The sequence below is a fragment of the Elgaria multicarinata genome, chromosome 3 (assembly GCF_023053635.1).
Source record: "Elgaria multicarinata webbii isolate HBS135686 ecotype San Diego chromosome 3, rElgMul1.1.pri, whole genome shotgun sequence".
Lineage (NCBI taxonomy): Eukaryota > Metazoa > Chordata > Lepidosauria > Squamata > Anguidae > Elgaria > Elgaria multicarinata.
The window spans coordinates 3473576-3499953 of record NC_086173.1 but is presented as its reverse complement, the minus strand read 5'-3'; the positions used below and the strand labels follow the sequence as shown (position 1 = coordinate 3499953).

The following is a 26378-nucleotide window of genomic DNA, read 5'->3' as shown; positions in this document are numbered from 1 at the left end:
CCAATTCATTCTCTGTCCATCATCCAGGCTCTTCATTCCATTCTACATCGCTGTCTCCTCATAATCTCCTCATCTGGAACGTAGTTTCTTTATATCTCTCCTTATTTTTCTACTTACCTTCTCAAAACTCTTTTGGGGTGGGGGTGGGAGAAAGTCTTACCCTTCTCTTCTTTCCTTGCTGCCTTTTCCCTCTCTCTGTTCCTGGTACTGTCAAAGACATGGATGCGCCATTCCACAGCCCTGAAGTTTCTTCTTGAAGAATGTCTCTCTGTTTTTGGCTGCTCTGATCCTCTGACCATAATAAAGGTGATCATAGAATCATAGAATATCAGAGTTGGAAGGGGCCTACAAGGCCATCGACTCCAACCCCCTGCTCAGTGCAGGAATCCACCCTAAAGCATCCCTGACGGTTGTCCAGGTGCCTCTTGAAGGCCTCTAGTGTGGGAGAGCCCACAACCTCCCTAGGGAATTAATTCCATTGTCATACTGCTCTAACAGTCAGAAAGATTTTCCTGATGTCCAGCTGGAATCTGGCTTCCTTTAACTTGAGCCCGTTATTCCGTGTCCTGCACTCTGGGAGGATCGAGAAGAGATCCTGGCCCTCCTCTGTGTGACAACCTTTTAAGTATTTGAAGAGTGCTATCATATCTCCCCTCAATCTTCTCTTCTCCAGGCTAAACATGCCCAGTTCTTTCAGTCTCTCTTCATAGGGCTTTGTTTCCAGACCCCTGATCACCCTGGTTGCCCTCCTCTGAACACGCTCCAGCTTGTCTGAGTCCTTCTTGAACTGTGGAGCCCAGAACTGGACGCAATACTCTAGAGGAGGCCTAACCAGGGCTGAATAGAGAGGAACCAGTACCTCCCGTGATTTGGAAGCTATACTTCTATTAATGCAGCCCAAAATAGCATTTGCCTTTCTTGCAGCCATATCGCACTGTTGGCTCATATTCAGCTTGCGCTCTACAACAATTCCAAGACCCTTCTCGTTTGCAGTATTGCTGAGTCAAGTATCCCCCATCTTGTAACTGTGCATTTGGTTTCTATTTCCTAAATGTAGAAGTTGGCATTTATCCCTATTAAATTTCATTCTGTTGTGTTCAGTCCAGCGCTCCACAGTAATGGGGTGCTGGGCTGAACCACAGTAACGTGGGACAGCCTTGCACAGAACATCAGTACCACCTAAGCTGAAAGCAGCATGCAAGAGAGCTTGAAACCCTTCTAGATGCCCTATATGAATTTGGAAGCTCTGGAGTACATGCCAGCTTTATGCACCCTTCTCCTTTCTAGTTGCCTGTCCCACCCTGCCCCGCCCCAGTTGTTGAGAGGAAAAGTAATAAAAAACCAAAATGGCGGTGTGTCCTGGCAGCAGCAAAGAGTGAGGGAACTACACTGGACTCTCTACTTCCTGTTAAGTAGCTCCTTAGAATAATGACCCATTGTGCTCTCAAGAAATGTAGTCAAGATCTATTTGGCATTTAGGTGGAAATCGTTGGGAAGAATACAATGCTCGCACCTACAACATCGAAGGCTCCTCCTACGCTCTGCTGGCCTTGCTGAAAATGAAGAAATTTGACAATACTGGCGCCATTGTCAAATGGCTGACAGAGCAGAGGTATTACGGGGGGACGTATGGACAAACCCAGGTAAGAGTTTGCTTTATTGGACTTTTGACTGCAGATTTCAGGCATCGGCTTCTGAAGAGCTGTCCTCCAAATTGGTCTGCTTAAAACTGAACAGTAGCCTGCATTGTTGCCTAGTTCTGATTAAGCTGGTAAATCTGTAGCTGAGCTACTTCAGTCTGCGCATAGGACTCACATGACGGAATGTTCCTCCCTGAACATAGAAAACTAGTCTGTCAACGAGAAGGTTTCTAGCACAGCCTTCTCCCTAGCATGCTAGTATCCTATATAGAGGGGATTTTTCATAGGGAGGTGCACTTATAATCACATGAGCTCCTTTGGGCAATCTCAAGTGGTACAGCCTAGGCACAGTGTGGCAGATGTGTCCATGGCTAGGAATTTTTATATTTAGCTTGATCATGGGCTTCTTTAGCTTAAGGGGAAATCACGTTACCTTACTGAGACTTTGCTTCCTGCTTTTCTTGCGCAATTGTAATAGGCTGCATCACACGGGCAGAGAGGGGCGACAATGTGGTCTATAACCGAAAACTTCCCCGCTTCATAACTTTGAATGGAACAGTGCCCTCTAGTGGGTGCTTTGTAGCTCCTCCTCCTCCTTCTCCTCCCACCTTTTCCCCGATAGTGGGACTCTAGGCGATTTTACAAATTAAAACATCTACAGTTAATACAGATAGAGATATACATTTTTTTAAAAAAAAAATCATAGAATAATAGAATAGCAGAGTTGTAAGGGGCCTACAAGGCCATTGAGTCCAACCCCCTGCTCAATGCAGGAATCTACCCTAAAGCATCCCTGACAGATGGTTGTCCAGCTGCCTCTTGAAGGCCTTTAGTGTGGGAGAGCCCACAACCTCCCTAGGTAACTGATTCCATTGTCATACTGCTCTAACAGCCAGGAAGTTTTTCCTGATGTCCAGCTGGAATCTGGCTTCCTTTAACTTGAACCCGTTATTTCGTGTCCTGCACTCTGGGAGGATCGAGAAGAGATCATGGGCTTCTTTAGATTAAGGGGAAATCACGTTACCTTACTGAGGCTTTGCTTCCTGCTTTTCTTGCACAATTGTAATAGGCTGCATCACACGGGCAGAGAGGGGCGACCATGTGGTCTATAACCGAAAACTTCCCCGCTTCATAACTTTGAATGGAACGGTGCCCTCTAGTGGGTGCTTTGTAGCTCCTCCTCCTCCTTCTCCTCCCACCTTTTCCCCGATAGTGGGACTCTAGGCGATTTTACAAATTAAAACATCTACAGTTAATACAGATAGAGATATACATATATTTTTTAAAAAAAATCATAGAATAATAGAATAGCAGAGTCTAAGGATCAGAAGTTAGTATATCCCATTTCGGAGTTCCGGTTCCGGTCTGAGGCGGAAGGATGCCTTGCTCCGAGCTCTCCTGGAACTAACAACAATTATTACAGCATTCTTTTTTTAACTCGACCGATTTTAGTTCTTTCTTTCAAGCTTTGAACATTTTATCTTGTATTTTTAAATTTATCTGCACAACAAGCAAATGAACTACCAGAGACTCGTTTGCAAGCTGTCTTTTCCATTTACTCGTTATTGGGATAAGAGGCTGAGGAGTTTCTATGACAACTTTCCTAATATTATTTATTTATTTATTTATTTATTGCATTTCTATACCGCCCAATAGCCGGAGCTCTCTGGGCGGTTCACAAAAATTAAAACCATTCAAAGTATAAAACAACAGTATAAAACCATAATATAAAATACAATATAAAAGCTCAACCAGATAAAACCAGATAAAAACAGCAGCAATGCAAAATTACAAATTACAAATTGCAAAATTACAAATCCCATTTCATTTCCCAAGAACAAAGTTCAACGAGGGAAATGCAGATTCTGTCCTGGTATAGATGCACAGGAATTCTTTTATATAGCCTTTTTATCTTTCACTCCAAAAGGTTAAGTAATTTTATACGATTAAAATATGATATAAGAACACACACCACAAACAATATATAGAATGATTTTTACAAAAAAAAAAGCTGCTAATGTTGCCCCTCTATGGCCTCCATTCTGCACAACTTTAAAAATACGAAAATTACAGAGCCACCATCTTGTGTAAACATGGCAGCTTGTCACGGAGGGGCGTTGCACAGCGCAGCTCACAGGGCGGGTGGCAGCCATGACTCCAGGAGCGACCACTGAGCGGGGCCGCGAATGAGTCTTTCCGTGCCTAAGTAGTAATGATTCTTCCTTTATATGAGAATGTATTTAATATTTTATATGCCCTTTCATAAGAGTTGTAGCCAGGGCCGGTGCCAGACTATTTTGTGCCCTAGGCAAGGTGAGCTACTTTCACACCCCCCCCCAAATGCCAACTTTGATTTTTAAGAACAGATGTTTCCTGGAAAAAATAAGAAGCACAGAACTTGAAACTGCTAAATTTATTTTAAAGTGCAAGAAATACGCACTTTATAGCAAACAAATTGGAAAGGGATGTCTATGAGTCTAAAATGCATTATTTAATAGGAATATCACCTCCAAATCATCCCCCCCAACTCACATGCGCGCGCACACACACACTCAGCATCACTCACTCCAAACAAACACACTTCCCTTGCTCGGCTCCGTCCATTTTCTTCTGCTGCCCCTTACGCCTGGAACGCTCTTCCAGAACATTTGAGAACTACAAGTTCAATCGCAGCTTTTAAAGCTCAACTAAAAACTTTTCTTTTTCCTAAAGCTTTTAAAACTTGATGTTGTGCAGACTTTATACTGTTAGTTTTACCCTACCCTGTGCCTGTTTGCATTCTCTTCCCCTCCTTATTGTTTTATTATGATTTTATTAGAATGTAAGCCTATGCGGCAGAGTCTTGCTATTTACTGTTTTACTCTGTACAGCACCATGTACATTGATGGTGCTATATAAATAATAATAATAATAATAATAATAATAATAATAATAACACGCATGAACACATGCATTCACTCAAAGACCCCATGCACCCCATTCACCCAGACATTCTCTTTCCCTCTCTCTCTCTCTTCCGGGCGCGTTCCGGAAGTCCAAACATGGAGCCGCCCCAACCCCACCCCAGTGTCCCTGGCTTCGCTTTGGCTGGGCAGGCGCAGGGTGCCATCTCGCCCGCCCAGGCCCAGCTGAATCCTCAGGCCGGGCCGGCTCACAGCCAATGCGTGTGAGTGCTGCGCTGTGCCCGGCGCCCCTCTTCTTAGCGTGGCGCACTAGGCGGACGCCTGAGTGGCCTCTATGGTAGCACCGGTCCTGGTTGTAGCTTATGAGAGAGGTAGAGACCAACATGTAGTTATTTAGGATGCATATTTGCAGGGAGTCCTTCGCAGCTGAGAAGGGACAGGGGCGGGGAGTTCTTCCTTCCCCCGTTACCACAGAGGTGTCTGTATGTTTTCACCTGCAGGGCAAGTAGCATGTTTCAAGGGGAAATTTGATCAGGAGAATAATGTAGGCGTTACACCCAGCTTCAATGGCAAGATTTCAACCCGAATCAGGGGTCCTCAAACTGCTATTAACTTCTTTTAAACAAACAGTGAGAGGTCCAGTTTACAGACCTCCTGTGTCATGCAAAGTTTGGTCCCCGAGACATAAAGATGTGCGTGTTTAAAGAACCATCTACATGTATGTATGCTGTCCATGTCTACATGTTTGCTGCAGGTAACACCAGTGCCACACTGGTGTAGTTTCATGAAATATGTATCTGCTCTGCATACACTCCAGTTCCTGGTAATCTCTTTCACTGGATATCCAGTTCTAATGCCCAATAATTGCTAAGGGATCTACTTCAGAATGAACTAATGCATCTTTCTCCCGTCATTCCAGGCAACCATAATGGTGTTCCAAGCTCTTGCCCAGTATGAAATGGACATCCCTACGCATCAAGACCTGAACTTGGATGTTTCTATTAAATTGCCAGGACGTCACGATCCGGTCCGTTTCAGGATTGACTATAGCAGTGCCCTCATAGCTCGGACAGCAGAGGTACAGCGTTTTCTGAGCGAGTTTTAGCTATTTTTTACTCTTCTGAAAATGTTTACTTGTTATTCTGTGTTTAGATTTCTGATCTACCTTGTCATAAAGGTAGCGCTGTTTAAAGCTCAATGAATCCAGCAATATAAAATACCATGGAAAGCCTAACCTACTGTCTAGAATGTAGGCGTACAAAAGCATTAAGAAGTTTCTCTCCCCACCTCCAGACTTGTAATTGGCTTAGCTCCACTATTAAAAACACACACACCACCAAAGAATGCCTTCCTGTGCTTCCAAGGTGAATTTGGTGAATTGCTATTGCACAGGCACACTGGGGAACAGCTCTCTGTGTGCTTAGGGATTGGCATATGGAAAGTAGACCTGAGAAGGAAACTTGCAATGTTGCTATTTCTGATGTACTGCTTGAGGCTCAAGGCCAAACTAGATGTGACGGTGTCAGATGTGGGAGTTTAAACATGGATCTGCTACCATTGTGTAGTGTGTGTATGTTGGTCTGTTTTTAAGAGCACAAAGATGAAGAGTACAAAAAACACCTCAGGTTCCTGGCTAGAGCATGGAAATGTACTGTTTGGCTATTAAAGCTAGAGCTTTGAAATTTTTCAAACTTCCATCATTTTTTTTTTCATATTTACACTGTTCAAGCTTCAGTTTTAAAAAATGAGCAAAATCAGTTTGATAAATCCCTAGTAATAAGCATTACACTATTGTATTCTTATACAGAGTAGGGTTTTTTATTTCTATTGGAACTAGCTAAAGCCACCTATTCTTCATTACAGTGAATATAGCAAATCTAAAATAATCAAAGGGATCTGTGCAAAATAGTTCCCATTCATTTTTAATGAAGTTTGCATGGGGAAGACTTTGGTAGATTGTGACTTCCGATAGCGGAGGAATGGAATATTTTCTTTTGTGCTTGCAGTTGTCTTATTGATCCCATGCTGACCTACTCTCATTTCACCATGCACTTGTTAAACACACACACACACACACACACACATATATATATCTTCTCTCTCTATAAAATGCTTAGGTATGTTTCCATAAAGGCTTCAGCTGATACAGGTTGCTAAGCAACAGTCACAACGTATAACATCAGCTGATACAGGTTGCTAAGCCCCTCGCCTGATTCCTCCAGGCTTTCCAAGGTAATCCTACCCCCCTTTCTGCCTCATCGCTTTCTCCACCCCCATGAAGGGGGTAGTGCCATGGTCTAGAGCATGAGCGAGGCACAGCCGGGGCCCTTGGTGGCTGGGTGGGGGGCTGCTCGGCTGCTGCAAGCCCAGGCCCCGGCCTAATCTCATGTGAGCTGGGCAGGCGGCCCAAGGCTGACAGGAACCCCGGGGAGATGGGGACACCTGCTCCCCCTCCCCCAACGTCGCTGCCCCCCAGGTCTGCCAGACGGCACTGTATCGGCGGCCTCCAAGCAGCCCCCACCCCTGTGATGATATTTAATTAATAAACTTTAAGATATGCTACAACGGCGTATGTTATGCTGGGTACAGCATATATACATACATATATATATATATATATATATATATCTCATAGATTTGTATCCCAGGTCTAGTTCAAGCCAGGTTACAAGAAAAGTAATAAAAGAGTAATACCGCAGCTTTTAAAGCTCAGCTAAAAACTTTTCTTTTTCCTAAAGCTTTTAAAACTTGATTTTGTTCTGACTTTATACTGTTAGTTTTACCCTACCTTGTGCCTGTTTGCTTTCTCTTCCCCTCCTTATTGTTTTATAATGGTTTTATTAGAATGTAAGCCTATGCGGCAGGGTCTCGCTATTTACTGTTTTACTCTGTACAGCACCATGTACATTGATGGTGCTATATAAATAATAATAATAATAATAATAATAATAATAATAATAATAATAATACAATGAAACAAATCAAGAGAAACCAATGCAAGTACAAACTAACTCTGGTTGCTTTTCAGACCAAGATCAACGAAGATTTCATTGTGGAAGCCTCAGGCCAAGGAAAAGCAACTATGACTATTGTGAGAGTATATAATGAAAAGCCACGGAACGATGTGTCTCTGTGCAAGAATTTCCATCTTGAAGTTACTGTTCAACCCATCCAGCTGCGTAAGTCTATTTTTGCTCAGTTTATATTTGCTCAGCACAAATCCTGAAGAGCCTTTGTAGCAGCCCTTTTAAAACTTTGAAATGGATGAAGTAGGTGTGTGCGCGCGCACGTGCGTGCATAAGTATGTATGTAGGACAGCCTTGCTGAACCTTTGAGTTTCAACTGCTATCAATGGTCAGGGATGCTGGGAGTTGTAGTTCAAGTTGGGGAAGGCTAGTGTAGGACAAGATGCATCTACCTATCTTCATGTGTTTCCCATATATATGTTCCTCCTTATAGAATTATGGGCTAGGGTTCTTTTTGAAAAGACTCTTTGAACGTTTGCACCTAAACATGCATCCCACTACATTTAATAAGGTTTACTAATAGAAGAGGCAGGGGCCCTTGAGACCTAGCCCCCTTGACCTAGGCCCTTGAGACCTAGCCCCCATCTATACGACAACAGGATTGCTCCTCATTAAATATAAACCCGATTTTATGTTGACTCGAAGGAGATGTGCAGCAGCAACAGTGATTTATTTCCTGATTTTTTTATAGTGAAGTTAGGAATGCGCACATGCGCATTATCGCATATACGGAGCTACGAGAGAGGAGTAAATCTATACATTTTATATGTGGAGCTCCACAGATTCATATATAGATGGGGGCAGACAAACTGGGAGCAGGGGGTGGGGGGGGAAGGAACAAGGCAGCAGAGGGAAAGGACCGAGGCAGCAGAACACATCTTCTTCGTCTGGCTGCCTGTTTCCCCCTCTTTGTTTTTGTGAACAGCACAGACAGCTTCACATATTGGGCGGTACAGAAATGCAATAAATATATAATTACATAAATAAAATTGTTTTAAGAAGCTTTCTCTGCGGAGCTTCGAGAGAGACTTCAAACTAAAAACGGCGCGAACGAACAAGGCAGCCAATTGGTGCGAAATCAGGAAATCGGCCAATCACATTGTCCTACCCTCAAAGCTCCGCCCACATGTCAAAATCACATTTAACTCCCCCAAAGACACATAGCCATAATGTGGTGCAAATTCGGACGTGATCTAAAAGTCGTGGTAAATTGCAAATGCAAAGATGCACATTATAGGGTTAAAAACCCGGCGCTGCAGCGAATGGACGGCTGCGTCATGTAACCTAAAATGTGAATATGCGCATTTAGGGTGGGGTAAACAAGCCGTATATACAAGCCCCAAATCATGAAATAGTCTTGTTTATCTTCTGCTAAAAGAACTTAACATAGGGTGTTAACTAGGTGAACCGATATTTGAACATAATGGTGCAAACTTCGAATTTAAAAACTAGGCTGGTGGGGGGAGGGAATTTAAGGGAAATGGGGGAAAGGAATTTGTACAAAGGCATTGATTATTTTTTCTATTGTATTACAATTTCTAGCTGCAAAGCAGGCAAAGGGATCCCAGGGAGCTGTCACTATTAAAATCTGCACCAGGTGAGGATTTAGTTTAAAGATCCTCAGTAATAATTGGGAGAAGCAGAAATCATTGTTTTAAAGAAAAGAGCTTACTCAACATTTCCCAAAGGTTTCTCTATTTTAAGGAGTTTGATATATGTTGGCTCTGAGACCCTGCCCTCCGCCTGCATTGGTGGGAAAGGAATGCATCAAAACCCAAAGGGCAACATTGGAAGTCCAGAAGTTTCTACTACTGTTGTTAAACAATGACCTTTATTCTCTCTTGTGTTTTTGTGCACAGTTTACATCTATTTTGCCTGGAGGGTCCTAGTCTACAGTGTGCTGGGTGGAGGGTGAAAGTGAGGGATATACCTAGGATTTTAAGTCACAGTAGGTTTTTCATCCTCAGTTTGATCCCACTTTTACAATTTGCATTACAACTCTTTGAGAGCAAACTAAATGCTGACTGTTTAAACTTGTCTTGTAAGCCTGGGCCAGATCTACACGTCGTTGCGAAGGCGCTTCCGTGCGCCTTTTTTAAAGACGTACCTAAAAGAAGCGCCTCTTTCTTTACTGTGTGTACTGTGAGCTAGGCAGCGCCGCCTGCAGAAGAATCTCTACCCCATTCAAAGACGCTGCTCGGCTCTGGCCGCTTCCCCCTCGCGCGTTCTTCCATTCGAATAATCCCCCCTCCCACCCACGGGCTCTTCTGGCAGGTCCCGGCGGCGGCGGCTCCTCCTGCAAAACGCTTTTCTCCCTCGGTGTGTTTGTATTTGCGTTTGCGTGCGCGCGGCGGACGGGTTCAGCTCCTGCCTCTCGCTCTCCCCCGCGGTGTCATCTCCCCGGGACTCTCTTCGGTGTGTGCTCGCACACGCGCACGCAAACGCAAATACAAACACACCGAGGGAGAAAAGTGTTTTGCAGGAGGAGCCGCCACTGCCGGGACGCGCCAGAAGAGCCACCGGGTGGGAGGGGGGATTATTCGAATGGAAGAACACGCGAGGGGGAAGCGGCCCGAGCAGCGTCTTTGAATGGGGTAGAGATTCTTCCGCAGGCGGCGCTGCCTAGCTCACAGTACACACAGTAAAGAAAGAGGCGCTTCTTTTAGGTACGTCTTTAAAAAAGGCGCACGGAAGCGCCTTAGCAACGACGTGTCGATCTGGCCCAGGCTTCCCTCACCCCCATCCACCATTGTGCATCTGGCAAGCTTACTACTTTTTTGTAAAGAGCCTTCTTCACCTATCCCCGTTCGCTCACACACACACACACGCACACCCATTCACAAACATTGTACACTTTTACAAAAGTACTTTGTGATGACTAGGAGTCATTATCTTAGTGATGCCACAGGCACTAGCCAGTGAGCAACCTCTACTACAATTGCCTTTCCCAATTTCAAATGGAACCACTTTGCAGACATGCAGAACTAAGTCAACAGAACCTAAGCCAGGTACATTTCTAAGCTATGAAATCCCTCTCCCTGATTTCAGGTATCTTGGTCAAGTTGATGCCACAATGACCATTATTGATGTCTCCATGCTCACTGGCTTTGCACCTGACACTGAAGACCTTAAGAGGGTAGGTGAGCCTTGCTTGATGCTAGAAATGACTGCTTAAATTGTCCTTTGAGGGTATCGGACTAAGAAATTCACTACAGCCAACAAGCAGCCTTTGGCTGTGTGGTTAGGTCTGGAGAGAGAAGGGATTGGGATTAATCATGAATGCCACCAATTCTCCTGCTGTGACGCAGCAGTTTGCTGTGCTGGATGCCACAGAGAATAGCTGTTTACACCCCAGTGCCCGTGTGACTGCGGCCTCTGCCAAAACAGGCATCTTTTTATTATCTATTATTCTTTATTTTACTAGTTTAAAGTCCATCGCCATGGGCACTAGCAGTCCTGCTTCTTTCTTGTCTTTTGCCCCTCAGACCCTTCACAACAGAGGAGCTCATGAATAATGCAAATATGGCTCGTGCACAGTGAATCCCCCCTTCAAAATGTACATGTGACACTGCCCCCCCCAATTTGCCCCCTCTGTTCCTTTCCTTCTCTCCACTGGTGGTGGCAGCCTAATTGCATCTTCGCACCACACTATCCCGACACAAAATTGGGTGGGATAGCTAATACCCTGGAAGACAGAAACAAACTTCAAAAGTGATCTTGATAGGCTGGAGCGCTGGGCTGAAAACAACAGAATGAAATTTAAGAGGGATAAATGCCAAGTTCTACATCTAGGAAATAGAAACCAAAGGCACAGTTACAAGATGGGGGATACTTGGCTCAGCAATACTACAAACGAGAAGGATCTTGGAATTGTTGTAGTTCACAAGCTGAATATGAGCCAACAGTGCGATAGGGCTGCAAGAAAGGCCAATGCTATTTTGGGCTGCATTAATAGAAGTATAGCTTCCAAATCACGTGAGGTACTGATTCCTCTCTATTCGGCCCTGGTTAGGCCTCATTTAGAGTATTGCGTCCAGTTCTGGGCTCCACAATTCAAGAAGCATGTTCAGAGGAGGGCAACCAGGATGACCAGGGGTCTGGAAACAAAGCCCTATGAAGAGAGACTGAAAGAACTGGGCATGTTTAGCCTGGAGAAGAGAAGTTTGAGGGGAGACATGAGAGCACTCTTCAAATGAGCCATGTACATTGATGGTGCTATATAAATAAATAAATAAATAAATAAATAATAATAATAATAATAATAATAATAATAATAATAAATACTTAAAAGGTTGTCACACAGAGGAGGGCCAGGATCTCTTCTGGATCCTCCCAGAGTGCAGGACACGGAATAATGGGTTCAGGTTAAAGGAAGACAGATTCCAGCTGGACATCAGGAAAAACTTCCTGACTGTTAGAGCAGTACGACAATGGAACCAGTTCCCTAGGGAGGTTGTGGGCTCTCCCACACTAGAGGCCTTCAAGAGGCAGCTGAACAACCACCTGTCAGGGATGCTTTAGGGTAGATTCCTGCATTGAGCAGGGGGTTGGACTCGATGGCCTTATAGGCCCCTTCCAACTCTGCTATTCTATGATTCTATGATTGGGTGAGCAGGGCTGTCTGTCATCCCACTGGCCGAGGGGCTGCCCTGCCTGTTTGGCGTGGAGGAAATTAATTGCTATTAAAGCTCAAGTTTCTGAACTTTTTCAATTTTCAAAATTTTCTATATGTCTATGTTGCTCAAGCTTCAGTTTAAAACCAAAATGAGCAGAATTAGTCTAGTAGATCTCAAGTAATAAGCCTCACAGTACCATATTCTTACATAGATAGTGCTATTGGCAACTTACTTTTATTGGCAAAAAATGTTCAGGTCTCTGCCCCCAAGGAGCTTATACTTAAAAATGGGCAACAGGAAAAACACCAAGGAGAGGGGAAAGAAAGTTAAGGATAAGGGATGGGTGAATAGGGGTAAATGCAGTTACACAGAGTTGAAATGCAGTTACTGTTGGGAACGAGGATTGTAGGATATGCTAAAGTCCATGTGGAAGAATAGTTCTGAAGGAGAGATTTCAGGAAAGATAGAGAGAAGTTGCACCACATGTTTAGCAAGTGAGTTCAGTTCCACACTGAGGGCAGCTGGAGGGAATGGGTGGGGGGGGGAGCTGTAGGAGACAGATTTGACCTTTGGTGATACACAAGCCACTGGGTGGTTTCCCTGCACCTGAGGCTCTTTGGAATAAACAGGAGCTACACAAAAGTCCCCAATTGCCAAAATGTCTTGGCTGGTCCTTGACCATTATGACCTGCATAAAACAGAACTTGATTTACCAGATGTTGCATTGTCAGGAGCCCTCAGGACTAGAATCAGGAACCTACAGATCTAGGAAGTCACTAAAAGAGTCTTTACCTCTGATGGAGGCAGTACAGATACAGAATTTCATCTCAGGTAGAACTTGATTAAAACACTGGGATGTGTGGAACTCCCCTGACAGATTTCCCTAATTTTACATAATCTCTAATTTTTCTTTGAATTTTGCTATAGATGAAACCTAGAGGCAGTTCTAGTTCTGAGGGATGGCTTATGTGATTCACCTGTAACTCCCGGTGCCAATGTTGTCTCTTACTTTCTTTTGATGTTTAGCTTTCTGAAGGAGTTGACAGATACATCTCCAAGTTTGAAGTTGACAATGTCATGTCTGAAAGAGGGAACGTCATCATTTACTTGGACAAGGTAAAAACTTGTGGAGGAGCTCTGTGGAATACCCTTGCCTAGCTGGGAGTAAACACAGCTAGGGCAGCACTGTTGTGTGTGTGGTAAGGCAACGTTCCATGAGCTGCAGAAGATGGGATGGGTGTGTGCATTTTGTGGTAAGCTGATCTTCCGGAACCATCCCTAATCCGCATCAAGGCCCTTATTAAAAATTGAGAACGTGGTGCTTTGCTGTGTTTTTCATTGTGATTTAGGTCATGAATTTTGTGTTCAGGAGTGAAAACGTCAGGCATTGCTGTCAGGAATTGTAGGTCTTCTGGCGCTTGATAGCAACAGCACCATCACCTGATTTTATGTTGGAGTGAAAACGTCAGGCATTGCTGTCAGGAATTGTAGGTCTTCTGGCGCTTGATAGCAACAGCACCATCACCTGATTTTATGTTGGAGTGAAAACGTCAGGCATTGCTGTCAGGAATTGTAGGTCTTCTGGCGCTTGATAGCAACAGCACCATCACCTGATTTTATGTTGGAGTGAAAACGTCAGGCACTGCTGTCAGGAATTGTAGGTCTTCTGGCGCTTGATAGCAACAGCACCATCACCTGATTTTATGTTGGAGTGAAAATGTCAAGCATTGCTGTCAGGAATTGTAGGTCTAATGGCCCTTGATAGCAACAGCACCATCACCTGATTTTATGTTGGAGTGAAAACGTCAGGCATTGCTGTCAGGAATTGTAGGTCTTCTGGCGCTTGATAGCAACAGCACCATCACCTGATTTTATGTTGGAGTGAAAACGTCAGGCATTGCTGTCAGGAATTGTAGGTCTTCTGGCGCTTGATAGCAACAGCACCATCACCTGATTTTATGTTGGAGTGAAAACGTCAGGCATTGCTGTCAGGAATTGTAGGTCTTCTGGCACTTCGTAGCAACAGCACCATCACCTGATTTTATGTTGGAGTGAAAACGTCAGGCATTGCTGTCAGGAATTGTAGGTCTTCTGGCGCTTGATAGCAACAGCACCATCACCTGATTTTATGTTGGAGTGAAAACGTCAGGCATTGCTGTCAGGAATTGTAGGTCTTCTGGCGCTTGATAGCAACAGCACCATCACCTGATTTTATGTTGGAGTGAAAACGTCAGGCATTGCTGTCAGGAATTGTAGGTCTTCTGGCACTTCGTAGCAACAGCACCATCACCTGATTTTATGTTGGAGTGAAAATGTCAGGCACTGCTGTCAGGAATTGTAGGTCTTCTGGCGCTTGATAGCAACAGCACCATCACCTGATTTTATGTTGGAGTGAAAATGTCAGGCACTGCTGTCAGGAATTGTAGGTCTTCTGGCGCTTGATAGCAACAGCACCATCACCTGATTTTATGTTGGAGTGAAAACGTCAGGCATTGCTGTCAGGAATTGTAGGTCTTCTGGCACTTGATAGCAACAGCACCATCACCTGATTTTATGTTGGAGTGAAAATGTCAGGCACTGCTGTCAGGAATTGTAGGTCTTCTGGCGCTTGATAGCAACAGCACCATCACCTGATTTTATGTTGGAGTGAAAATGTCAGGCACTGCTGTCAGGAATTGTAGGTCTTCTGGCGCTTGATAGCAACAGCACCATCACCTGATTTTATGTTGGAGTGAAAATGTCAGGCATTGCTGTCAGGAATTGTAGGTCTTCTGGCGCTTGATAGCAACAGCACCATCACCTGATTTTATGTTGGAGTGAAAATGTCAGGCATTGCTGTCAGGAATTGTAGGTCTTCTGGCATTTGCAGCAACATAAGTCTGACAGGCTACTATTTTAGCATACCACTTTAATCTGCTGGATTCCATCATACCTGTATCATTCTTGTCCTCCTCTTGAGCCATGAACCTGGGACACCCTTAAAAATTGCCCTATCAAACCTGAACGCCCAAGTCTGAACTGAAGTGATTTCCACAATATGGCTCAGGAGTCTGTGAGAGAGGACTACCTCCATTGGAAGGCCGGCACCCAGATATGTATTTCTCCTTTTCTCTCTCCATCACAGCTCTCCCACAAGGATGATGAATGTCTGCAATTTAAAGCTCACCAATTTTTTCAAGTTGGTCTCATTCAACCAGCATCAGTGAAGGTCTACAACTATTACAATCTAGGTAATGGTAACTGCAAGCTCTTTCCAGTGGACTTTGCAAAGTGGAGGCCAGCCAAACAGCCTAAAGCCCAATTAGCACTTCGCAAACCAGTGTGTGCATGTGATAGAACCCTATTGAAACATGGGTAGTTGCCCTAATTCGGCTTTGTTGCAGCGTAGAAGAGTGGATTTTGCTGTGGTTTGTTTTGCCACCCCAAGGTATTTTACCAATCCAGCAACTGCAGTGCTCCGCTTCTGAAATCTCTTCATTGGCTTCCAATTCACTTCAGAATCCAATATAAACTTCTCCTGTTAACCTTCAAAGCTTTTCACGGTCTAGCTCCTTCCTATCTCTCCTCTCTCATCTCACACTATTGCCCTGCTCATGCTCTTTGCTCCTCTGATGCCATGTTTCTCACCTGCCCAAGGGTCTCTACTTCCCTTGCCCGGCTTCGTCCATTTTCTTCCGCTGCCACTTACGCCTGGAATGCTCTTCCAGAACATTTGAGAACTACAAGTTCAACCGCAGCTTTTAAAGCTCAACTAAAAACTTTTCTTTTTCCTAAAGCTTTTAAAACTTGATGTTGTGCGGACTTTATACTGTTAGTTTTACCCTACCCTGTGCCTGCTTACCCTACCCTGTGCCTGTTTGCATTCTCTTCCCCTCCTTATTGTTTTACTATGATTTTATTAGATTGTAAGCCTATGCGGCAGGGTCTTGCTATTTACTGTTTTACTCTGTACAGCACCATGTACATTGATGGTGCTATATAAATAAATAATAATAATAATAATAATAATAATAATAATAATAATTGATTGGATGGGTGCAGTCCTGAGATTCCTGACCAATAAAGCAATGTTATCTGGCTCCTGGTAGGCCCTAAGAAATTCAATCAAGGTGTAGTGAAAACATTTGCCCACAGTTTCACTTTTAAGGCACTTGTAAGAAATAATGTTATTCTACATTTCTAATGTTACTTCTGAATGTTATGTGTAATGGCCTGGCCATGCTTAAGCACAGAAGCTCCATTGCCTTAATACTACATGGTACTGCCTTTATAGTAGAGCCTGACTGTTTGTGAATAGGTCAGTTTGTGTCGCAAAATACACTTACAGCCTCTAGGACCATAGCGAACAGAAGCTGGTCATGTGTGCGTGTATGTGTGTACCATTCCTGGTATGTGTGTGTACCATTCCTTCATTTCCAAGTGATTGTTTAAAGAAGCTTGTTTAAAGAAACTTGGGAGAAATGGGCCATCTAACCCTACTTTCTGCACTTTCCAATGCTTTTACTTCTGGGATTTCCTCCTCCTAAGGGTTTAAATCACTGAATTACACAGGCTTGTCAGTACGAAGTAGGGACATGTCTTTTCATTCCTTCTTCCAGATGAACAGTGCATGAAGTTCTACCATCCAGACCAAGGAAGTGATCTCCTCAGTAAGATATGCCATGGTGATGTTTGCCGATGTGCAGAAGGTAAGGTGTGCGGGCAGGTGGGTGGGTGACGGACTGCCTCTACTCACCCAAAGGCAAGAAGTAGGTGGGCGGGCAGGTGGGTGGGTGACGGACTGCAAGGGAATTGCGCTACTGCAGAATTTATGATCTCTGGTTGAAAGGGCTTAATCCAGGTTATAACTTTATCAGTCTTCTTCAACCTGCATCCCTCCAGATTGACAACAACTACCATCATGCCTGACACTTGGCCATTCTGGCTGGGGCTGTTGGGAGCCATAGTCAAGAACATCTGGAATGATCCAAGTAGGGAAAGGCTGATCTACTATCTGTAAGGTGGCGAAGGGTCGTTCAAAGGGCCACTAGCCTCATAGTTCTCTCAGGCTATAGTTTGCAGTCAAATAGGTAATGTATAAGAGTGTTTATAATTCCTTCCTCACATAGACTAATATGTAAACTGATGCAATATACCAGGATCTCTTCACAATCCTCCCAGAGTGCAAGACACGGAATAACGGGCTCAAGTTAAAGGAAGCCAGATTCCAGCTGGACATCAGGAAAAACTTCCTGACTGTTAGAGCAGTACGACAATGGAACCCGTTACCTAGGGAGGTTGTGGGCTCTCCCACACTAGAGGCCTTCAAGAGGCAGCTGGGCAACCCTCTGTCAGGGATGCTTTAGGGTGGATTCCTGCCTTGAGCAGGGGGTTGGACTCAATGGCCTTGTAGGCCCCTTCCATCTCTGCTATTCTATGATTCTAAGGGGGCAGAATGTCCCCAAATCGAATGTTGCCTCTACCACAAACTCAGTAAGAGGGCCTAACCCTCAGTCCCCTATCTGCCATCTGGGAGATAGATATATATATATATATATATATATATATATATATATATATATAGTAAGAGCCCCCTGAAATGCCATATAAATGCTATGAATTATTAGATGGTCTGCATTACTTTGTTTTGTATCGCTTCTTTTATCTCGTACACTTCCTTGTGAGGGTGCCACCCCTAGAGTTGGCTTAAAAATAAATGTAAATTCAAAACAAATCTACCCATTTGTATTCCCAGCCCTCCCCTGAAATGAATGTTTTTCTTATAAAAACCAAACCAAACCACAAAACCTCACTATAACACTCCCTCCTACACTCCCAATGCCTGACAGCAGCCACAGCTTTCTACTTAAGTGGCCAGGAACAACGTGTTTCTCAGAGGTACACTGGTGAAAGCCTGGCAAACTGGAATATCTTAAGAAGCCTCCCAAATCTCTAGAGGGAGGGAAGTCCACCACTGAGAAGGCCAAATTTTGTGTGCTCGCCAAACAAATATAGCTTGAGTGAGTAGCCTTCACTGAGCAAAGCCTTCTGTGCTGACACATGGTGAGGCCCATATGGTAAGAGCCATTCCCTAAGGCAAGGGTGGGGAACCTGCATATCACACAAACAATATTTACCACCTTTCCATTCAAGGCACCAGCTGGGGAGGCAGGGAAGACTGGAGGAATGGAGATAGTCTTCAGCAGTGGAGATGGGCTTCAGCAGTGGAGATGGGCTTCAGCAGTGGAGATGGACTTCAGCAGTGGAGATGGACTTCAGCAGTGGAGATGGGCTTCAGCAGTGGAGATGGGCTTCAGCAGTGGAGATGGCCTTCAGCAGTGGAGATGGGCTTCAGCAGTGGAGATGGGCTTCAGCAGTGGAGATGGGCTTCAGCAAGACCTCCCTACTGCCCGTCTTGCTACATAGGAGGAAAGTGAAGAGGCAATGGGACAGGGACACAGGATGGGAGGGTTAGGTCTTTATGGGGATTGAAAGTAGATAGTTAGATCCGCTTGAAGCTCTTGATCACATATTTGGGAGAATGATGGGGCCTGGATTTTGAAATTGGCCTGGGGAAAAATGAGCTGCCTTCCAATTTGTGGGGGAAATAGTGGGTACGTCACGTGCAATCCCGAATCACACCAAGGGGATTTTTCCTATCACTGATTGATAGCACTGCTTCCCGTTTCTTTTTAGCGCGTTAATTTCTGCTCCATGGATAAGTACTAATATTTTTGCCTGTAAAATGTCCACTACTAGATAAACTAAAGTCTCCATAAAGTTCTTAAAATCTCCCGTTCATGTGGAGAGAACATCACGACGTCGGGTCATTGCTAAGACTGCTGCTGGAATCCAGAAATATTTGAAAATCAGGAAATGGGGAGAAAATCTTGAAATATGGAGGCAGGCTCCATCATGACAAGTCTTGACGAGAATGTCAGTGAGTGCTGGTGCCTAGAGATCAACACCCTCAGCCTGCTATGGAAGGGACATCCAGGATCATGGAAATTAAGAGTGGTCCGACGATCAATAAAACTGCCCGGCATACAATACTGGGGGCTGAAAAGCCAGTAAATTCTGCAGGCTGCTCAGGCTTCAACGCTGACCCACTGGATGCTGTCAGATTCCACCCCTGCACCTAGCGGTACTTTTAAACTCAAAACCTGGCAGTCCCAATGACCAGTTCAAGAAATCTGACTAGAAATGCTCCCTGAGACAATGTGGGGCTTCTAGGGAGATATTCCGTTTCCTCATGTGCTCTTTCTTTCTTTCTTTGTGCTCTTCTCCCAAAGAAAGTTGCTCCTTGCTCAACAAGGTAGAGGAAGCCGTTGATCTACAGATACGAATTGAATTAGCCTGCAAGCCAACGGTGGATTATGGTAATGGTTTATGTTGCTTAATTCTGTAAGTGAGGCAGGGGCTGTGCCTGAATGATAATAATCAACACCTACAGGGCCGTTGCCAAACTATTTTGCGCCCTAGGCAGGTGAGCTGCTTTCACCCACCCATCCCCACCCCACTGTACCTGGGTGCGGGGCGCCATCTCGCCCACCCAGCCGAAGCGAAGCCAGGCCGCTGGGGTGGGGGTGCCAGTGGGCAGGTGGCTTTGGAACAGTGCGCCGGGCCGGAAGCCGCTCTGGGAGAAGCCAGGACGCTGGAGGGGTGGTGGTGGGGGGCTTCGCTTCGGCTGGGTGGGTGCCCAGCCGAAGCGAAGCCAGGACACTGGGGCGGGCGGGCAGCTTCGGAATGACGTGCCCGGAAGCCGCTCTCTCAGAGCCGCTGTGGGAGAGCAGCTTCCGGGTGCGGCGTTCGGCGCCTCCCCTTACCTTGGCGCTCTAGGCTGCCGCCTGAGTGGCCTCTATGGTAGCACCGGCCCTGAACACCTAGTAACCAACAGCCACCACTTGAGGTGGTAATGCCAGTTGCCTCACTTTCTCATGGGACAGCCGGTTGCCTCCCTCCACATGGGGAACTGCTGCTATACAAACTCATCCATGATGACATTTTCTGTAGCGGCGGCATTGTAGCTTGTCGTATGTTGGGCCTCAATAGCACTACAACAACTCATGTGTTCTGGAATTAATTCCGGATCAGTGAGCAGGCTCTGGAGTTTAGTGGTGCCAAAATGAAATGCGATTTCCAAGGTCTCCTGAAAATTCACCAGCACTGAGTATTAAGTCTCGCTGATTGTAAGCATGGAGCTATCTTAGCTAATTTCTTTTCTCATGGAGCTATCTTAGCTAATTTCTTTTCTCTGTCTTTTTTTTTTAAGTGTACAAAGCCAAGCTGCTTAGAATAGAAGAAGAAGAGGGTGATGACAACTATATCATGGAAGTTTCGGAAATTATTAAAGAAGGTAAGAATTTCCCTCCTGACGAAAATCATACCTTGGATACAAAAGCAGGAACGTTTGCTGTAAATAACTATTGCTTTGAAAGCTCATGTTAGACTCTACATCAACCGTTCCTACCCTGGTGCTCTCCAGTCTCCAGATAGTTTGGACTTCAACACCCCAAACAGCCAACTTGGTCAATGGTCATGCTGGGAGCTGTGTTCCAAAACATTTGGAGAGCACCAGGTTGAGGAAGAATGACCTAGGTTATTGGTTTTTTCTAGGAAATACTGGGGTTCCCCAGAAGCTTCCCTGAAATACAGCACAGACAGTTTGCTGCAGGGTTGCTTCATGGTTTGTTAATTACCCCAACCAACCACCCTTGCTGGGTTCGGACGTCATGGCAACTCATGCCTGGCAAGAATAATTAGGGGATTCAGCTAGCATGAGACAGGCATGCGTGGGGGTGGTTAACAAGCTACCAGGGCTTATTAACCCCCATTTTGTTATGCAAACTGGGCCAGTCTCTCCCTGCCATGGGATGCTGTCTCAGAATATACATCATATATCACTTTCCAGAATCCTCTGCAACACATGGGGGGTCAGTATCATAATAAAAGTCAATCAATCACTAAATCAATCACCCAAACCTCCATTATAGGTCTCTTTCTGAGCTATGAAAGGAAATATGAGAAATCTTACACATTAATAAACCAAAGCATTGTTAAAAGAAGAGGCCGTCTTGAATGTTTCCGATTATAATGACAGTGCAGAGATGCACATAGGAACAGGAACTGAGATGTTTTCCCCCAATCATTTTCTCTGCTCCTTTGGCGCACGTATTTGCCTGCGAATCTAATGCTGAATCTAATGTTCTCCCCCATGATTCATGCAAGATGTCTCTCCTCATCATAACTACCATCATCATTATTGTTATTACTACCACTACTACTACTAGTAGTACTATCCAATTATTTTATTTTATTTATTTAAAATATTTATATCCCGCCCTATGTCACTAAGATCTCAGGGCGGCATACAGATAAAAACATACAGTATAAAACAATAAATATGCACAGTTAAAAACAAATTAAACCATGATCCAAGTTAAAACAATATATAATTTAAAAGCAGTTAAAACAATGTGCTAGTGAGTTTAACCATCAAAGGCTTTGTTAAAAAGCCTTGTTTTTACTTGGCGTCGAAATGCAATCAATGTTGGCACCAATCAGGCCTTCAAGGGGAGGGCATTCCACAGTCGAGGGGCCACCACAGAGAAAGCCCTCAGTTTATTCAGTGAAGCATTTATTGCTTGTAACACACACACATTCCTGGGTGCATTCAATGACATCCCTTCACTGATGGAAGGCTCTTTGCGCCAGCAAATCATTTTTGCCAATTATCTCCTCCCTCCTGTGCCCCCCCCCCTCCAATCTGGTCCAGGAGGTCGGCAGCTATTTGGAACAGTGCGGGGTGATAGTGCAGGGGGCTACACAAGAGAGAGAATTGGCAGTAGAGGGACATGAGCAAGTACAACTTTCAGTCTCTAAAACTTGAAAAGCTGGACTGGAGATGAGATGGGAAAGCGGAGAACTGGTTTTGTGATGTCATATGGACCAGCCAATCAGCAATTTGCACCACAGCTGGCTGCTCTTAGAAATTAGTAGAACAAGGAAGACTGTATGTCTGAAACAAATGTGATGGGTGTGGATCCAGAGTAGCTAAACCACTCTACTTAAGTTACTCTGCATGCACCTGAAGACACTAGGGGCAAAGGATTATGTACGTCACCTTGGGTTCCTTGGAGGAAAAAGGGTGGGATATAAATGAAATAAATAAATAAAAGTGACATCAAAACAAGACTACCCTTCCGTCTTCTTCCTACTGATTGCATCCCCCAAGTCCAGTAAAAGCTCACAGCCTTGATTCAAACATTTATGATTTTTTTTTTTATCTGATTCCTCCAGGGAGCGACTCAAATCCACAAGCCAAGCCCCGCAAGTTTATCAGTCAGTTGAAATGCAGGCAAGCGCTGAATCTGGAGCCGAACAAGGACTATCTGATCTGGGGCCCCAGTGCTGACATGTGGCCCACAAAAACGGAGTACGTATTTCATTTCATTTCTTAGACAGATGGAACAAGCCTAACAATATATCAAAACCAGTGCAAGTTTGAAAAACAAGAGCATTCAGCCAAGAAAACATGCAACATAAAAACTCTTCCATAGATTTCTCAGCTGCTTCAGTGGATCTCTTGTGGTTACAGCTGATATTTTCTTGAGATGTAGATACGGCTGTAAATTAACCTTAACGATGATGCTGAGCCCCCTATATACATAGCCAGTGTGACTTGGCTGATACTATCCTGTGTTTGTGCCCTTCCTTCATCTCAAGGAATATGTCAAGGTTTCACTCATGTGCTTCAGCCTTACAGTATGTTACATAATACTTAATGTGCTTGCTCTACAGAGCACTGGTGTAACACCAATGTACCCGCAGAGTTCCAAAATTGCCTCATTAAACACTAAGCAGTTTGTACTATAAAGCACGGGTGGGCAGAAGACTGATCTCTAGATGTTTTGGACTTTAACTCCCAGAAGCCCCTGGCAGCATGACCAATTGCCAGCAATACTAGGAGTTGAAATCCAAAGCATTCAAGAGGCAGCTGGACAACCATCTGTCAGGGATGCTTTAGGGTGGATTCCTGCATTCCTGGACTCCATGGCCTGATAGGCCCCTTCCAACTCTGCTATTCTATGATTCTATGAAAGCATCTTGTAATCTACTTTCTACCCTCTCCTGTTCTAACCTCCATTTTAACACTAGTTTATTTCTCCCCATCAGGATCTTTTTGGGAGACAGTTCCTAAGGAAAATGAAAGGTTTTCTCATTTTCATCCCAACCTTATTTAAGGCTTCAGTAGTCTCTATTCTTGATATGATCTGTTAGAGGGGGCTTTTATTCCCTTCGCATTGTATGTTTATAATATCATGAAGGTGCCTGTCCCCAGTTTTATTAATCTGCATCTTTTTGCTGATTGTTTAAGCACTTTTATTTGGGAATAAGTCCAATTTTGTTGAATTGTGCACAGCACTTAACTAACCATACATAGGATTGTACGGTTAATCTCTGATTCTCCCCGCACCCTCCAAAAAAGATGGTATGAGGTGACTCTTTTTAAACCTGGGAGATCTGCTTTTGAATATAGTGCCTTTGGATGTTTCAGAAGGAATTCTTATTTTTAAAACATAGAGATCCAAACATAAAAAATGTTTGGGTTTTTAAAAAAGGGTTGCATGAAATGCTCCCTTTTTTTTTAATGGTGGCAGCCATTTTGAATTCCCCAAAATTCAAAAAGCTCCCCAGAACATGACTTTCTAGGAAAAACCAAATGGTGGTTGTTCAAATCCTCTTTCCATCAAAAGCATTTTGCTTCCATTTATTTATTTATTTATTTATTACATTTTTATACCGCCCAATAGCCGAAGCTCTCTGGGCGGTTCACAAAAATTAAAACCATAATAAAACTAATCAACAGGTTAAAAGCACAAATACAAAATACAGTATAAAAAGCACAACCAGGATAAAACCACGCAGCAAAATTGATGTAAGATTAAAATACAGAGTTAGAACAGTAAAATTTAAATGTAAGTTAAAATTAAGTGTTAAAATACTGAGAGAATAGAAAGGTCTTCAGCTGGCGACAAAAGGAGTACAGTGTAGGCGCCAGACGGACCTCTCTGGCGAGCTCATTCCACAGCCGGGATGCCACAGCAGAGGAAGCCCTCCTCCTAGTAGCCACCTGCCTCACTTCCTTTGGCAGGGGCTCACGGAGAAGGGCCCCTGTAGATGATCTTAAGGTCTGGGCAGGTACATATGGGAGGAGGCGTTCCTTCAGATAACCTGGCCCCAAACCGTTTAGGGCTTTGAATGTCAATACCAGCACTTTGAATTGGGTCTGGACCTGGACTGGCAGCCAATGAAGTTGTAAAAGGACTGGCGTAATGTGATCTTGCCGGCCAGTCCCTGTTAGTAGGCAGGCTGCCCTGTTTTGTACCAGCTGAAGCTTCCGGACCATTTTCAAGGCAGCCCCACGTATATCACATGGTATGTGCAATAGTTGAGAGATGGTCCTTGTCAATATGGCCCAGCCCTTATAGGTTTCTGCACAGCAGCCAAGCTAACCAATATGCCCATAACGCAAAGATTCAAAGCTTCCCCTCTCTCCTTTTTAGCACCAACTACATCATTAGCAAAGATACTTGGATTGAGAGATGGCCGAATGATGAAGAATGCCAGATGGAAGAATTCGAGAACCTGTGCAATGACTTCCTCCAGTTCTCCAACTCACTGTCCATTTTAGGCTGCCAGACCTAATTGTAAAAGAGGCATCTGAACATGTGATTCACATTACGTGGGTTTTTGAGCCATCCTCAGAAGTCTCTTTCCCTCCTGAAGTTCCAGCTTCCTTTAATTTGTACTCTCCAAATTGTTTATATATAGAAAATAAAGAAGTGATTTCTTATTGTGGTGTTGAGTTCTTATTGTGGTGTTGAGGCAAGTTACACGATCGCTTTCACGCCGCACTGGGGTCGCTTAGAAGCGATCTCGGTACGACGTGCGGATTCCCCCATGGTCAGAGCTATGCTGGACCGAAAATGGCTCAACAGATTCCTCTCACACAAGAATTTCAAAATGGAGACCCTCACATTCATTTTGACAGCTATTTTGCAGCAAGACTTCCTAGTCTCTCTGCAACTCTCAGAGGCATATCTACTGTAGTTCTGACTGTAGATCCCTGAACTCCATGAATGGACAGAAGGGTACTACTCTGTCATTCCTCGGTGAGAAATATCCGGAAGCTTTTGGTGTCCAGAATCATTCTAGGGACTAGGGAGTGATCCTGCTACTGTAGGTTCCTGAGGTTTGCATGTGGAGGTAGACATTTCCAGTACCGGTTAATGCCATTCAGTCAGCAAAAATTTTACTGCCTATACTCTTACCTGGAGGGAATCTACACATAGTACTGAAGGCGCTTGCATGCGCTTCCAGTGCGCCATCAAAACGATGATGTAGACGGCGAAAGAAGAGACGGAGGAGGAGGTGGCTGGAGAACCAGCCGTGTCCTTGCCACCGCAGCCTCCCCGCCGGCCTCCTGCTGCCGGGCTAAGAGCCACCCAGGTTGGAGAGCTCGGCGGAAGCGGAAGCTGAGCTCTCCGACCTGGGTGGCTCTTACCCCGGCAGCAGGAGGCCCGGCGGGGAGGCGGTGGCGGCAAGGACACGGCCGGTTCTCCAGCCTCCTCCTCCTCCTCTGTCTCTTCCTCCGTCTCTTCTTTCGCCATCTACACCATCGTTTTGACGGTGCACTGGAGGTGCACGCAAGCGCCTTCAGTACTACGTGTAGATTCCCTTCCTAGATGACATCCTCATCAAGTCTCCCTCCTGGGAGAAAGGGTTGGAGGATGTCCAGGCAACACTGGAATGTCTCCACAGCCAAGCTCCTTGATTCCGTTTCAGTCCCTAGAGTGATTCTGGACACCAAAAGCTTCCAGATGTTTCTCACCGAGGAATGGCAGCACAGTACCCTTCTGTCCATTCATGTAGTTCAGGGATCTATAGTCGGAACTACAGTCTCTGACTGTACGGTCTCTGTACAGTCGCTCCCATACCAAGAGGAGATTGCCAAAAGGTCCCACCTACAGCTATTCCTTCCGAAAACTCTTCAAAGGTCTTGGACTTGGTGGTTGACCCCATCCCCCACAGGCTGTCCACAGGAGTCAGCCTGGTAAGTTCAGTTTGGGTAGTCATCACAACAGATGCCAACTTGATGGGATGGGGGGGCTCACCTGGTCACCTAAGGTGTGTGGTCTTTACAGGAGCCCC

The 26378-nt window shown here is 44.8% G+C and overlaps 1 protein-coding gene and 1 long non-coding RNA gene across 2 annotated transcripts in view; both read left to right on the top strand.

The window, feature by feature from the left end:
- Positions 1 to 25020, top strand: part of C3 (complement C3) — an 82975-nt gene extending 57955 nt beyond the window's left edge. The window contains exons 29-40 of the mRNA XM_063119083.1: positions 1480 to 1643; positions 5463 to 5621; positions 7572 to 7722; positions 9112 to 9166; positions 10618 to 10705; positions 13212 to 13301; positions 15310 to 15415; positions 16784 to 16873; positions 19457 to 19543; positions 20437 to 20520; positions 22464 to 22599; positions 24731 to 25020. Coding sequence (XP_062975153.1) covers positions 1480 to 1643; positions 5463 to 5621; positions 7572 to 7722; positions 9112 to 9166; positions 10618 to 10705; positions 13212 to 13301; positions 15310 to 15415; positions 16784 to 16873; positions 19457 to 19543; positions 20437 to 20520; positions 22464 to 22599; positions 24731 to 24872 — 1352 coding nt within the window. The 3' untranslated portion in view covers positions 24873 to 25020. The remainder of the gene's footprint in view (positions 1 to 1479; positions 1644 to 5462; positions 5622 to 7571; positions 7723 to 9111; positions 9167 to 10617; positions 10706 to 13211; positions 13302 to 15309; positions 15416 to 16783; positions 16874 to 19456; positions 19544 to 20436; positions 20521 to 22463; positions 22600 to 24730) is intronic.
- Positions 13308 to 15303, top strand: LOC134394014 (uncharacterized). The gene is made up of 3 exons (XR_010025151.1): positions 13308 to 14441; positions 14527 to 14696; positions 14782 to 15303. It is a non-coding gene; the product is annotated as an uncharacterized LOC134394014 (long non-coding RNA).
- Positions 25021 to 26378: the final 1358 nt, after the last annotated feature.